At 39.4% G+C, this 15,556-nt stretch overlaps 1 protein-coding gene across 3 annotated transcripts in view; it reads right to left on the reverse strand.

Annotated features, from left to right (window-relative positions):
* The window catches only part of KDM6A (lysine demethylase 6A), a 106,700-nt gene that overhangs the window by 14,925 nt on the left and 76,219 nt on the right, over nucleotides 1–15,556 (reverse strand). For 2 of the 3 annotated variants that reach the window (XM_081003720.1, XM_081003721.1), the window contains 6 exons: nucleotides 8,604–8,733; nucleotides 7,067–7,172; nucleotides 6,061–6,266; nucleotides 3,690–3,754; nucleotides 2,692–2,766; nucleotides 1,201–1,349 (listed from right to left, as the gene is read on the reverse strand). In XM_081003720.1, the coding sequence (XP_080859846.1) occupies nucleotides 1,201–1,349; nucleotides 2,692–2,766; nucleotides 3,690–3,754; nucleotides 6,061–6,266; nucleotides 7,067–7,172; nucleotides 8,604–8,733 (731 nt within the window). Of the gene's footprint in view, nucleotides 1–1,200; nucleotides 1,350–2,691; nucleotides 2,767–3,689; nucleotides 3,755–4,812; nucleotides 4,972–6,060; nucleotides 6,267–7,066; nucleotides 7,173–8,603; nucleotides 8,734–15,556 lie in introns of all 3 variants that reach the window. The other variant, XM_081003722.1, reaches the window with a different exon arrangement.

Here is a 15,556-nt window from a genome sequence, read left to right on the forward strand (position 1 = left end):
ACTTCTTCCCCCCCACCCCACAACAATCTTAGGTTTACCACAGGAAGTTGACTATGTCCTCCTGGTCCTGACTGTGAAGCAAAAGCTAATAAAGGCAAAAGAACCTTATTTACCCCAGTTCCAACACTAAACCACAGCCTAGGTTGCCATGCAATTAAGCAGTATATAAACTGTTGATGAAGAAATAAAGCATAACTATCGGCACCCACTTACCTGAGAGTAAGTCCCATGAAACACAGAGACTTACATCTGAAGTAGACATGTATACCACTGTACGGTAAGTTAACTTTGCAGTGAATTCTTAATGTGTGCCTGGATATCACTTCCTGCACAGCAGGAGACATGCCTAAGCCTCTTTGCAAAGTTTTCACATTCTGCAATTGCCATTTGGGGAGTGGATTATTTAACATCCACCTGAATTTATTGTGTGGTAGTATTTGCAGGAAAAAAAATTATTGGAAGGACCTGATCTCAGATGAACCTGCCACAGGAAAGATGCTTCCTGGTTTCTAGAAGGTTCCACAGACTATTAGAAAATTAAATGCACATGGGAAAATTGCACTAAATGGGAAGAGAAAGCCAGCAGTCAGGCTAACTCATTTTCTAAGGGCATCCAGACATTTTACTTCCTAACAATCTTTCTAAGAGGATTAGAGACTTAAGGAAAAGGAAGGGAAAGCTCAGAGTCTGGGGCTCCTTCCTGTGGGTGCAAATGAAGGTGCTGTGTTAGTGATCCCCACATTAGAAACTAAGGAAGAAAAGCTAGTGAAGTATCCTGTAGCAGACAGGAAGTCATCATAGGAACTTAAGGAGCTGCATCATGTGGCCAGAGCAGCAAGAGCAAGAAGAATGGATTTTTATCCATTTATTACTACTGATTTCATTTACACTCCACCTCCCCCCGCCCCCAGGAGTCCAAGGCAGCTTTTTAATTGTTGGGTTTTATTAGTGATCTTATGCTACATTTGTTGGAAACTGAAATCGATTGCAATATTATATGGCCATCATTTCAGTCAAAGAGCCACTAAGAAAATAGCTGCAAGCACTACTAAGAAAATCTTCAGAATCAATAGGATGTATAAATGTATAATTCAGAATTATTAATGAAAAGTAAAGTTGCAAAAAGAAGACAGAACAATTCAGAAATGGTAAAAATGAAGAGGTTTTTTGTGTCAGTATGTAGCACTCCACATTACTCACCTGGTGTTCTGCTGCCTGGCACCTTCATATACAACTGGACTGTATTCATTCCCAGGATTGTATGACCGACATGACTGAGGAGATTTCCTGCTGATACCACCCGCACAAAAGCAGGAAGCTTTGTAAGTTCATGAAGCTGTAGCTTCCACCTGTTGTAAAACAGCAAATTAATCCATGTGGTATTTGGAGATGCAAAAACCAATTACATTACTTACACATTTACCCTAAAAAGCCCTTCATATTTGTACACAAGTAAAATCTATTGACCCTTTTAGGATGCTGGATCAGATAACTAATTTATACTGTCTTGATTAAGCCTTTTTCATGAACAAAAACCCAACGCCCAGCCACAATAGGATGCGTAGGATCACAGAATGATTATGGTGGTTTGCTGGTTATGAGAACTAACAAATGCAACTGCTTTCTTTCACTGAAAGCCTCATGCTCTGCTTCCATCTACATCCATTTGGTACTCCTGTGGGTAGCCAATGTACTGGATGGCCCCCAGCCAAACTTGCACCAGACCTTACAAAAGTTTTGGTTGTAAGTTGCTTTGGCTTGCCTTGGGAAAGATAAAGCGACTATCAAATCAAATCATGTCGAATCCAATCAATCTCTAGGACCATAGCCTTCATAGCTGATGCCACACTGGACACCACTCAATTCTCCACAAGAGCCATGGCTCCAACACTGAGATGCTGACACACAAGCATGCACAAGGTCTTTCACCTGGACCTTTCATGAGCAGAAAGCTGTTTGGAGATTACACCTTAACGAATATGTTGGTAGACCCCAAGGAAGAAAAGAATACAGTGTCCACCACATACATGGGAGATGAAAAGTGATAATTTCACAGAACAACCTTCCCATATCAGGCACCGTCACACTCCTTTTGTATATCCATAACCTCAGGACGAAGCACAGCAATCTAGAGTTTTGGAACTAAATCTCACCATGTTTCTCTCCTCTTTACATTAGGCTCAGGTGAGGCAGTGAGCATGTGAGATCAGTGTTCAGAATCAGTAATGGATAGTCTAGTAAACTGAAGCCCAATTCTGCTAAAACAGAAATTATTTTAGAGTATGGCTCATTTACACACGAAGGTGCTGTTCAACCTGTTCTGGATAGTCCTGCACTCGTGAAAAGGACCAGATATGCAGTCTGTGGATGCTTGTCACTGGAGGTCCAGTGGTATTAGTCATAGGGTGCCTTTCACTGGATGAGGCTAGTGTGTTAACTGTGTCCCTCTTCTGAGCAGAGATAACCTCACTATGGTTATCCATGTTCTGGTAATCTCTCATGTAGATCACCACAATGCATTTTATGTGGGGCTGCTTCTGAAGCCTGCTCAGAAACTGTAGCTAATTAAAAATACAGCTGCTGGGTTATGAACTAAAAAGGAAGCAGGAATCCAGGAAAAAATATTTGAAGTTTGGTATCCTGAGAAGATTTAGTCCCCTATGGTGACTATGTACATGTAGATTTACTTACTTTTTGTCATCTGAAAGATCAATGTTGGTCCCAAATTTGATAGTTTTAAAAGGTCCTTTTTTCCTCCTCCCAGAGCTATAAAATAAATAGATTAATTATAGTTATAAATTTTAACTAATTTTTTTTTAAAGAAACCAGCATCTTAAAATGTGACTTTCATAGCCTGTGCATATTTTAAACCTAAGTGATCACCATGAGCTAGGAATGCATTTTTGTGTGAAAGGCTATGAAACAATGTAACTATTTAATTTGAAGTCAATTTGTAAAAAATTAGTAATTCAATTTAAAAAAAAAATTTCAAAAGAGAAACCATTTTGTTACTGAAATCAGATTACTGGACTGAGCATGTGCTATTAGGTGCCCTGTTCCTTAATTCTAAGGGTTTGTCTACCATACCCTGCCACTATTTTGCACCTCACTGATTGGTGAATCTTGGGGTTCTAGTAAAAAAACAACACAGATTCTACAAGGCTACAAGTTTGTTCATGCCTGTGCTGGGGGCAATGTAAAATAGAAAATATATTCATGAGTTATGCATATATAAGATTAGAAATGGAAACATTAAGAATACAAAACACACAATACATATGTATCCAGACATTAAAAAAAAAAATCAATGTAGTTCTGGAAATATATATGGCTGAGAAAACCCTCTGCACCAGGTTAAGGTCTGAGGCGACTACATTTCTTTCCATTGAAGATGGTGAGCCGATGTATTAATACACTTACTCTATCGCTTCTCCTTTCACTGTGACCTAATTCATACATGCTTCCAGCTACTTCTATGTGGTGTAATTCCATTATGCAGGGTGCATGCATGTGAATACCAGTGGAGATGATCACATTGGTCTTGACCACATTCTCTCACCTCGCTAAATATGTGGAAAAACCACATGTAATCAACCCCACCCAGTCTGGAGTACAGATTGCTTTAAGAAGCAGCTCCTATGCTGTTGGGAGCACATGTGAAGGGGACCTACTGAATTCTTTCCACTCACTTATCAGAAGATGTTGATTCACTATCTGAATGGTCCTTATGGTGACTTTTTTTCTCATTTTCCTCCTGCAAAAGTCAAACATGACATTTTTAAAAATCAAATTCTACAAATATTTGGTAAACATAAACAGTACAGTATGGAACAGCTATTGATACCTCTATGAAAAGTGATTTTACTGGGAGATGCCTAAAGTCATTGCCTCCTCTTTTGACCACAAGAAAAGCCACTCAGCTCATGAAAGGCTTAGTTTACAGGATAATTTTAATCATCTCAGTGAACAACCATAAAAATATCATATAGGCAGCAGCAGCCTATCTGACTGGCTTACCCCAACCACTTTGGGCAACATCCAGCAAAATATAAAAACACAATAAATATAAACACAACGGCATCAGTATATCTATAATTCCAACATTAAAAAAAAATTGAGAGAGAGAATACTAAATGTAGAGCACCCTCTTCTACAGTTGATCTGATTTGCACTATTCTTTCTTGCTTCTAATTCCATAATTCTGTTAGTTAATGGGAGAGTAAACCCAAAGCTGGCTGAAGGACCTGCGGAAGCAGCATTAAGTGCCACTGTATCAATAATATGACCTGCCACAGGCTGGCACTCAGGTTGTTGGATGCCCTCTGGTATACCCACAGAAAGCTCTGCAGTTGTACATGTCCCACCAGCCATGTTCTGGAAGTGATTTGCAGGAGAGAAAGGGAGAGCATTTCAGGGGCATGTCGAGAAGAATGTGGAACCAAAAGATCCTAAGACTTCATTCCCCCAACAGGTCCCTTAAAGGGCCCAGATCTACTCTTGCCCTGGGTTAGTGTAACCCTTTTTTCTCCCAAGTGTGTCAACTGGAGTGGGAAAAGGGAGAAAAAAGAAGAAGGTCTCTGCCTCAGCCACAGTTAGCCAGTGGGGAATTGGATGTGGTGGTTGCTCCACTACAGAATCTCCATGTTTTACTATCTAACATATAAAAAACCAGAAAGCCTTTGAGACATTCCTTTTCATCTAACACATTTGTCCAAACGTTTTCCACTTGAAAAAGTAGGGCCCCACTCATGAACCACCCAAAGTTCTATTGCGCTCAATGCTTTGACACATTCTCTGATCTTTCTAGCTTACCTTTTTGCCCTCAGAATCAAAGAGGCTTAATGCTTCTGGAAGCCCCCACCCTCCAACAGCGTTGGACTTATCTGGGAGAATACAATGCTGGCTCCCTTCTCCAACCAGCCGCCGAAAATCTTCAGTGGATATCCCATTTCCCCCATCACCATTGGCAATCTAGAAAAATCCCATTTGTGTCCCTGATCAGCCCAACAAAGTACTATCAGAATCTCAGAATGTACCCACCCACCAAACCAGTCCAGCTTCCATTTCTTTTGTCACCATTTTTTGCTCTGCTCACAGCCCCTGTTGGTTCTTTCACATTCTTCTACCATATGTAACCCCAGGCTACATTCTCTTAGTAAATAATTTAGATTTAATATTACAGTGTCTATCTTTTGTTCCTTTGTTTCTCATTTCCTACTGCAAGCAGTAATCTAAACCCCCCCTTCCAAACAATTTTGCACAAATAATTTCAAATTGTATCTATTTATCAAGCAGAGGTTGTTTTTCACTGTTTCTCTTATACGTGCATCAGCCCACTGATATTACTGGGTTTGTATACCTCTTAAGCTCTCTCAAGGCAGCCCATGTTCCAAGACTGTGCTAGATATTAGTAGTTAGAAACACAGGCACACACCCCGGTATAGTTTTCATAAAGCATGAAACAACTTGGTAAACAGACTTTTCTTCCTCAATATGGTAAATGTTGCGGCAACTGCATAAAAACGAACAGAATGCAACTGCTAACTTATAGCAGATTGCAGACTGTTCTGTACCAAATATAAAAACAGTGCAAACAAGCATGATTTCTCCACATTTAAGAATAACATTTTCAATATATAAAAATACTGGGGGAGGTGTTGTTTTTGTTTGTTCATACTATATGCATTTTTGTGGTTTTATATTGTAAACCACCTTGTAAACTTTGGATGAAGGGTGATATAGAAATTTAACAGACAAACAAACAAACAAACAAATGTTTGGTTGTTTTATAAAGGTAAGGAATGTTTATTTTATAAAATGTTAATAATAATTTTTTATCATGCTTAGAATAGTTATATATATTTGTTTTATAACCTCAAAGGAGGACCTAACTGCAAACAACAAGGTATTTTAGCCACCTTGGTTATCCTGCTGTAAATGATTGTACATATTCTACTGTATCTCAAAAACCTATGCTTTTGGAGTAAAGTTAAGTGCGCCTATATGATACAGATCAGGAACAGATCCTAACTGACAAATAAATTATAATGCCCTACTTACCCTTAATGATTCCTGGAATGAAGAGGCCTGGTACTGTGCATATTTAGCAATGGTAGTTTGAGATTTACTGCTTTCACAACGCCATATTTTCTTTGTTCCAGTGGGGTCCCAGTTTTCATCCGATGGTTGTAATAGCTGTGTCCTTACTTCTACTAAGTGTTCGTTATTAGCTTCTACCAATGTTTTGGTAGAGAAGAGTCCTAGATCTAGGGAACAAGCATGTACTTAAACTGAGAGCACTGCTGCTGCATGAACAGCAGAGATAAATGAGTAAGCAAGCTAAAGCTTTAGACGGTACTAGCTATGAGCACATTAATACATAATCAATTCAATAAATATTTCTCAGCTAAATCAAAACCTGCTTAACAGTTTCAGGTTTTCAGAAAACTTTCTTCAGCCAAATCTCCTTTAAAAGGATGGTAGATTTCACAAAGCAAAAAGCTACCAAAACCTGTGGCAGATGTCCAGGACCCTACCCAGCAGAATCAGCAGAAGAGCCCCTCAGTGCAGCAGAACTGGCTCACCATATTTTGAAATAAGTGACATAATACACATTACCATCTAAAGGCCAGGGGAGCAGAGCACTGTAAGTCCAGAGTCTAAAATTGTGTACTGCAGTATTGGTTAGAGATCAATAAAAATTACTGAGCAGTTTGAATTTGCAGAGTTAGATAGGCAGTTGAGTTCGTAGAACATACCTTACCAGTTCCAGTTCAGTACATTTTCACTGTTTTATGCATTGGCAACTAAAAGACATGTTACCATAAACTATATGAAAACAAAAATACACAGACCAAGTGAGCTGTAAGTACTTTAGGAGCACCTCCACTTCTAAATATTTGTAGTAAAGAAAAATATCTAAATATAGGGCCATGCACAATTAAATCATACATAAGTAGACCCTTAAAAATCAATGGACAAGTCAACCGATTTCCATGGCCATACTCTGCATTTGACTTAGTTCAATACAGCCCAAACAAAGTAAATCTTTCTAACTCAAACTTACCTAATTTAAGAGCTCCAGCAAGGCCACGTATTACAGTAACAGGATTGTTCGGATTTGTACAAAACTGATGTAAAGGTGGGAAGAAAGCATCACGCTTGTTTTCCAACTACAAAAGTAAAGAGAAAGTTCAGTATCAATGCAAGGAAATAGAATGCAGAGTAGTATCAGTCCCTTGTCATAATGCTTCCTAACAATTACATGCATCATGGCATGGTATTGCTACTCATTAGAAGTTATTTATAGGTTGCTAAGGATACTTCAAGAAGTATACTTAGAGCAGTGCTTTTTTTCTAAAAGAATGTTTAGGGGTACTCTCATTTTGACTCAAGAAAATCAGGAAAAATAAATACAGTAAATGGACAAAAGTACAAAGACTCACAAAATGTTTAGGGATATGCGTACCCCTGCGTACCCCCAGAAAAAAAAGCACTGGCTAAGATGATAGGCATAAAGCAGTAGCAGTTCATCATGCAACTGTTCTGCAATGATTCAAGATGTGTGCTCTCTAGTGTGTGGTTGTTTTTTCCTAGATGCTATAGAAAAAGTACTTATTGCAGTATTTAGAAAGTTACAAGGGTATGTACGTTATAGGAATATGTTGGCAACTGAAATATTTGTCAGAGACAGAAACAAAGAGATACATAATCTGAATTCCAGAATGTAAAATGTTAAGCATACAATGACTGCATTTGAACATCCTGCTATACTATGGTTCTCTGAGACCAAAATGAGTCCAGCTTCATGAGACCTATTAGGCTCACATAATATTTTGCTTCTATTTTTGGTTTGTAATGACAAACTGTAGTTAGTTAACTGTAGTTAATGTCAAGTGTAAAGCAAGGGTGGAGAACCTGTTCCCTCCAAACGTTGTTGGACAAGTTCCATCATCCCTAAATACAAACAGTGCTTGTTGGATCAGCCAGTTGGAGTCTAAAACCATCTGGAGGACCACAGGTTCCACAACCCTAGTTTAAAGCAAGCCCACTTTGAACCATGGTTTTTGAAACTGAATGGTTTGAACTAACCATTGTAAATGTAAACCAAAGTTCTGGGTCTGGCTGTGTGGAAAGAGAGGCAGATCTGGGAATGCGCAGATGTGGGAGAAAGCTAGGCTTGTTCACAGCCTGCTAAACCATACTTAATATCACATACAAACATAGACACTGAAAGATTTATTCCATGTTATAAACCTGCATTTCCAGGTGGTTTCCAAAATAGGTATTAAAATAGCGGCCAGGCCATGAGCCTGATGAGCTCTTTTTGTTCAGCAGAATTCCTATCCCTTTACAGTATTTGCATTTAATAAGTCATTTTGCTTTATAAACCACTTTGAAAAGCTGTTTAAAATGCAGCACTGGGAGGTGGGTACAAGACAATATGCTTTGTGGAAAATGTTTTGATGCGTACTAGGCCCTTTATAAATCTAAAGGGTTTTATGGATTGTAACAAGAGTATTTCTAATAAAACATGATCAGCATATAGTCTTTTATTTTAAAAGGCAACAAAATGTTCTTACAACTGTCTAGACAATACTTACATAAATACTAGGTGTAGGTGGATTAAGCTTGTCCTTTGGCAGGGGAGGATATGGAGGTGGTGGTGGTCTTGGAGGAGGACATTTATCCAATAAAATGCTACTGTTAGATAAGCCATTTTTACCCAGATTCCTAAGGAGAAACAAAAACAGTTATACAAACACCTAATGAATGCAGAAAAATATGAACCTTTAATTACTATAAATACAATTTAAGTTCAAAAGTGAACTGATTATCAAGTGTGAAAAACACACACACTCTCTATACATATATATGAGCTTTTTATATTTGAGTTTAAGATCAATTTCAATAGCAGTTATCTGAAAAATAGATTATTAACTTGAAACATTAAGTAGATTATTGTCTCCATTTTAAAGGAGCATTTGTTCACATGGGGCTGTAGCCAATGTTAGTTCTACTCAGAGTTGATGAACCCAAGTTAAGTCATGTCCATGAATTTCTTTGGTTTTTACTCTGAATAGAACTAATGTTGGATGCAACTCTTGGAAAGTTGGAAGACATCTAATTAGGTTCAGAGAGCATGAACATAAATATATTCAAAGGTATCAGTGCACTCAGAGGAGTAGGAAACAGAGCAAAGGTAGATGCGCGCATCTAGTTGCTAAAAGCAAAGAGCTAACTGGGAACTTCATTCACCTCCCCATTTCATAGCCCAGAAGGGAGGGATAGAGAAGAACAGCAGGAAAGAAGGTAGATAGCAAAGAAAACAGCTATGTGACCAGTAAATCCTTCTGACAGAATACAGGAAAGCACATGCACATGAGTACATGGGCATACATACACATTCAAAAGGGTCTGCATTCATACAAATATCAGAGTTATGCCATGGCTGGGGGTGGCGGAAAATTTGAAGTCCAAACCCAAATCTTCTGTTTAAAAACAACACACAGCAAAACTGGTACAGCTTACGAAAGCTGCGGATTGTGCATTTTTGGGTTGCGGACCGCGCCGAACGTGGAAGTACCGGAACGGGTTACTTCTGGGTTTCGGCACTCGCGCATGTGCAGAATCACAAAATGTTGTGCACATGCGCAGAAGCGCTGAATCACGTCATGCGCGTGCACAGACATAGTGCTTCAGGCTGCAGAATGCGAACGTGCCTCTTGCACAGATCACGTTCGCAACCAGAGGTATGACTGCATTACAATAAATCTATTAAAACTTTAAAAAAGGAGTAATTGCAGCCACTAACTATGGTCTGATCCACCATAGTAAAACTAAACTGTGGTTTAAAGGTGCTGTGGTTTACAGCTGCTGTGCTGCCAGGAGACAAGCAATGGCTTAGTTTAGTGTAATGTCTGAACCTGGTTCATGGTTTGTTTCTTTCCAAATAAACCTTGATTTTGTCCATGGCTTGCCACTCATGGTTTCAAAGTAAGCTAAACCACCAATTTGCTACCAGGAGCGTGACACCAGCAGGAGAGGTGGTAGAGTGAAGTGGTGCATGGAACGAACTCATGAATATCAGCAGCGTGCTCTGGCTTGATGCACGACCACATTTTAAAGATTGTTTAGTTTGACTATGGTTTAAAGTGATGTGCAAATAAGCCCTACCGTGTTTTGCAGATCTCATGAGATAAGCTTTATTCAATTTCAGAAGTTTCATAACAGTATAGGAAATGTCTAGAATGATAAATATGCTGCGGGGTCTTTTTTGACATCTCTAGAAACATTCTATTTTTATAATATTTGATGTGAGGTAGTCAAAAGATTTAATTAAACAGCTGTGCATATAGCAAAGAACAGATGAAAAAGAAGTATTTGGGGAAGGAGTAGTGGCTGGATGAAAACATCAGCATTACATTATTATTATTTACTTATACAAGCCAGGATTGAACTTTTAAGCAGATCACGATCAAAACACCCTTCCCCCAGCCTAGTGCCCTCTAGATATTTTAGAATACAACTATCACCAGCCCCATCCAGAATGGCCAATGGTTGGGGGTGATGAGAGCTGTAGTCCAACAACATCTGGAGGGCACAAAGCCGGAGAAGAATGGTCAAAAGGAAATCTTCCCTGCCCATATTCAATATCAAAATTCAATATGCTGCTTCTCTCCAAAGCAACCCCCAAAGCAGGGGGTCCAATTCTATGCTGACTTTAGGCTAACAGGAGATCATCCTGAGAACTGTCATCATCATCACCACCACCACCACCATATCCCACCTTCCTCTCAAATGAGCCCAGGGAAGCAAACACCTAGTGATAAAACAATAGAAACATTTAAAACAAATCCAATACAGATACAGATTGGGAAAGATCTCAGCTTAAAAGGCAACTGAAAAGAGTACGGTCTTCAGGAGGTGCCAAAAAGAGAACGGAGATGGTGCCTGTCTAGTAGTAGTAGTAGTAGTAGTAGTAAGAATAATAAATCAAGGGGAGGGAGTTCCAAAGGCTAGGTGCCACAACACTGAAGGCCCTAGTCTGACATGGTGTGGATCTGATAAGATCTTCATCTGTAGAGTGCAGGGGGTCAATTTGGCATATAGAGGATGAGATGATATTTCAGATATCCTAGCCCCAAGCTGAATAGCAATTTACAGTCATCCCTTGGGTTACAGATGCTTCAGGTTGTGCGATTTTGGGTTGCGCACTGCGCCGAACCCGGAAGTTCCAGAACGGGTTACTTCCTGGTTTCGGCGCTCGCAGATGCGCAGAACCACTAAATCGCGCTTTGCGCATGCACTGAATCGCGACCTGCGCGTGCGCAGACGCGGCACTGCGGGTTGCGCACGTGCCATCCGCACAGATCACGTTCACAACCCGAGCGTCTACTGTATACACCAAAAGCACCACCTTGAACTTAGTCCAGTAGATAATTGTCAGCCAGTGCAATTGTTTCAACAGTGGGGTAACATGCTGGCAATATCCTGCCCCAGCTGCAGCTTCTGGACCAAGCATCAAGAGCAGCCCCACAAAAAGTGAATTTGAGTAATCCAACTCAGAGGTTACCAGTGCATGGATGACAGTGGTCAGGCAACCCTGGTTCATAAACAGCTGTAGCTGTTTTACCACCCAAAGCTGGCAGAAGGCACTAGCCACTGAGGTCACCTGAGCCTCTAGTGACGAAGATGGATCCAGAAGTACCCCAACTACAAACCTGCTTTTCAAGTGAGTACAACCCCATCCAAAGCAGGCAACTGATCAATTGTCCAAAAACAACAATTTCTTTGATTTAAACACTACAATTCAATAGATGTGGTATAAAATTTAATAATATTTATTTAATTCTGGAATCTATTGTTAGAATATATTAATTTCTGGAGGGTTTGATATGCTAAGTGAACCAAAATAAAAATGAAAAGCTTCAGAGAAAAATGGTAATTGTAATTATAATTATTCTTCTACTGGTAAGGTGTTAAGAGAACTTTGTTCAGTGCTTCCTGCGTTGTCTGTTAAGAAAAATTAACAAAATAATGTGTTGCCAAAAAAAATAACCTCAAAATAAGTTGTCAGAAATAATATGTCTTGCAGAGAAATGTCAATGAAATCAGAATATAAAGAAGACCAACATTTAGTGTTATGAATACAATTTTTTTTTTGCCTAAAATATAAAGCATCTTTTATTCCTGAAGAATCTTTGAGGATTTCCCAATTCACCTGGAGCAAATAACAATTGCTTCCAAGGGAGTAGACAAGTTGCAGCTACACCAACCATTTTTCTGCCACACCGCTCTATCTTTTCTGTCTTTCCTCTTTCAGGCCATTTAAAGCTGCATACCAGACAGCAAGTGATATGGTAGAGCAGTATTGTAATAGTTGCATGCACTCTCCCCAACCCTCTCATCTTAAGGAGACAGTAGAATTGTGTGCATAACACTACAGTGACGTGGGCGGGAAGAGGATGAGAAGTTTGGGATGTGTATGTCTGGCTTCTGTTTAGTTATTTTTTAAGGCTGAATTAACCACAGTATTAACCACCTTTCTTCATTCCACTTTGTCAAACAATATGTTATTTTTCTATAACTTCTAGAAATAAATCTGAAATCCTTTTAATCTTCTCGGGCCTTACAAGTATACGCAAAGGGGGAAAAATGGGGAAAACAAATTATATTCAAGGAAGATGAATAGAGATGCTTAAAAAGGTTTTAACTCTATTAAATACAGTGTGAAATCCTATGTTCTGCTCCCACTCGCAAAATGACTGTCCATCCAGAGAAGGCATTGCCTAACTTAAAGGGAGGGGATGGGGGAATATTTTTCCAAACTCTGCTAACCTTTTCTGCTCCCTACACTTGTAAAATATCTGTTCTAGAAGGTTGGAGAACCCTTCAGAACAGTGTGGAACGTTGTAGGGAAGGTTGCAGGGGGGGAGGAGGAATTGAAGAACACCCATACCCTGCTGGACTTCCAGTATGGAAAGCCTCTGCTAGTTCACAACTCATTCAGTGAGCAGAATGGCAGCAAAGGATTCATTAATCAACAACATATTAATAATCTCTGTTGTTAAATATTTACTAATATACTGCTATTAAATTAATAATGGCCAAGTTATTAATTAGCTGCTGTGGAACCATTTCAAATAGGGAGATAACATTTTAGATGATTGCAAGACTAACATTCAAATGGATTTTAAAGATTTTGGTAATCACAAGAAACAATAATAAAAGAATAAGGATGGGAAGGCTTGGAAAGTAAGGCAATACTGAGCCCAGTAGGGTTGTATCTATGCTAAGGTCCAATGTGTAGATTATATATTTGCTTATAATTCTCTTTCCATTTCCAGAAGTCACACCTTATTTTTAAGCAAAACAAAATATAAGATTTAAGTGAGATATTAACTAAGCCTCAGCAATGACTTCTATTAAGTTGCAATTCACAGTCAAGCTTTGAAAAACAAGTTCTTATGTGTCTAGGCTAAAACATATATGCTACTAATACATAAAACCCTTCACTCATGGGCTACTGAGGTTATAAATATTAAACATAAAGCTACAAAGCTACTAAATATAAAATGGAACACAGAGCTATATACAAATGTTCTACACAGCTTGTCTCGTGTGCAGATGGAGTTCCTGGAAAGCAACAGTATCTTTATTTAATGCACTATTGGGGGCATGGCAGTAAATGAAAAGGGTGTGTAACTAGTCAGAAATGAAATTTCACTGTTGCTAACAAGTTTGCTCAGCAAATTAGGAGTGCTATACTTTTACTGAGCATGATAAAAGAATGCGAGGATATTAACTGAATATTTAAAATCTAATAAAACATTTTACCAATATTGTAATGAGTATGGGTTGCTCGTGCATAAGTTGCCGCCTCTCCTGGCTTTGTTGCCTTGCTAAACCTTTCAGTCTGGGCAGCCCTTCACTTCGTGGCTGCCTCAGTCGCTAGCAGAATCCGTCAGTGGGCGTTTCTTAAACCTTTTCCAACATAAAAGTTGTTTGACACCCAGTCTCCTCCTACTCTCTCTGCGCGGAAGTCTTCTGCGCAGGGAGGGCATGGGTAGCGGAGGACCCGTGCTCTCCCCGCTGGTGTCCGGTGAAGAGTCTGGGAGCCCTCTCACCGCTTCCCCCATCTGCCCCTCTCTATTCCTGGTGTTGCGCTGAATTGCTTCCCCATCTGCTGAGCTGCCTCTCTCCCTACTGGGCCCTTCTCCAGCATCATTTGAGAGCCTTCCCTCCGCCTCTAGCTCTGATGTCAGTTCCCTGACAAATATTTATACTAGGAATTACCTGTAAATATTTTATTCAAGTATTTAATTTTAAACTTGTTGTTTGCTGCCCCGGGCTCCTTAATAATCAATGGAGGGTGAAATAATGCAGAATATATCATAAAATGCCTACAAGTGGTAGCTCATGCTTCCAACAATATACAGTTCTCGTTAATCTCATCTTAATAGAGCACAGCGTAGAAAAAATGAACAGAAATTTAATGGCAAGCATCATTCAATGGAACATCTTTCAAATAAGAATAGGTTTAAAAGGACAGATTAAAAAGCAGAATACAGGTAGCAAAGGGATTCCCAGCAATTAAGACAGATGCTGACATTCAGTAGCTTTACAACAAATCTTTACACATAATATACACGACTATAGAATTCAGTAACATGACATTAGGAGTCTTGTTGCACCTGCTGCTCTATGATCTCTTACATTATCGGTCAGTCCCCAACGCTTTTCTTCCTTCTCCTACCCTACTTTATATTTTCTTGTCCATTCTAATGTAAACAAAGAATATTGTAGCACTTTAAAGGCTAACCAATTTATTATGGCATAAACTTTCATGAATTAAGAGTCCCGTTTATCAGCTGCATTGAACATTATCCTTAGCTGACAGGAAAAGAAACTCATGGGTGCAAATTTTTAACCTCTCTCTACATCCATTAGTATTTATACCTGTCACTCAAGGATAACATTCCTTGAATATGAGTAAATAGACGCTAATCCAAGAAAGCTTATGTCATAATAAATGTTAGCCTTTAATCCAACTTCAGGGTTCTGGACCCTCTCATTTCTAAGGCCCAACTGTGCTTCTGTAGTAATCTTCTTCCCTCTGTGTTACCTCAGATGGTAGGGAGAATGTAAAAAAGAGTAGGGGGGAGAGCACATTACATATATAAACACTAGGAAAATTGGGGGGGGGGGGGTTGCGTATCTGTTAAGAGTCACAGAAAGTCAACACTACTCCCCTGCATCTTATAGTTGCAATTATTAAGGGACAGAGTAAAAGAGGACCACACTGCACACAAAAGTTCTGAAGCACTGTGACAGCTACTGGGCAGGATCAAAAGAGCTAGTTTAGGGTTGACCAGGAACTTATATTTACCCAAGGGAATTTCCAATTTTCCTTTGAATTGAGGCCAACTACCCTTTACTATACAACTGTTAGAAGACATCTGAAGGCAGCCCTGTATTGGCAAGCTTTTAATGTTTAACGTTTTATGACGTTGCCCTGAGTGGCTAGGGCAACCCAGTCAGATGGGTGGAGTAC

Source organism: Podarcis pityusensis (assembly GCF_964106645.2).
Source record: "Podarcis pityusensis genome assembly, chromosome: 4".
NCBI lineage: Eukaryota > Metazoa > Chordata > Lepidosauria > Squamata > Lacertidae > Podarcis > Podarcis pityusensis.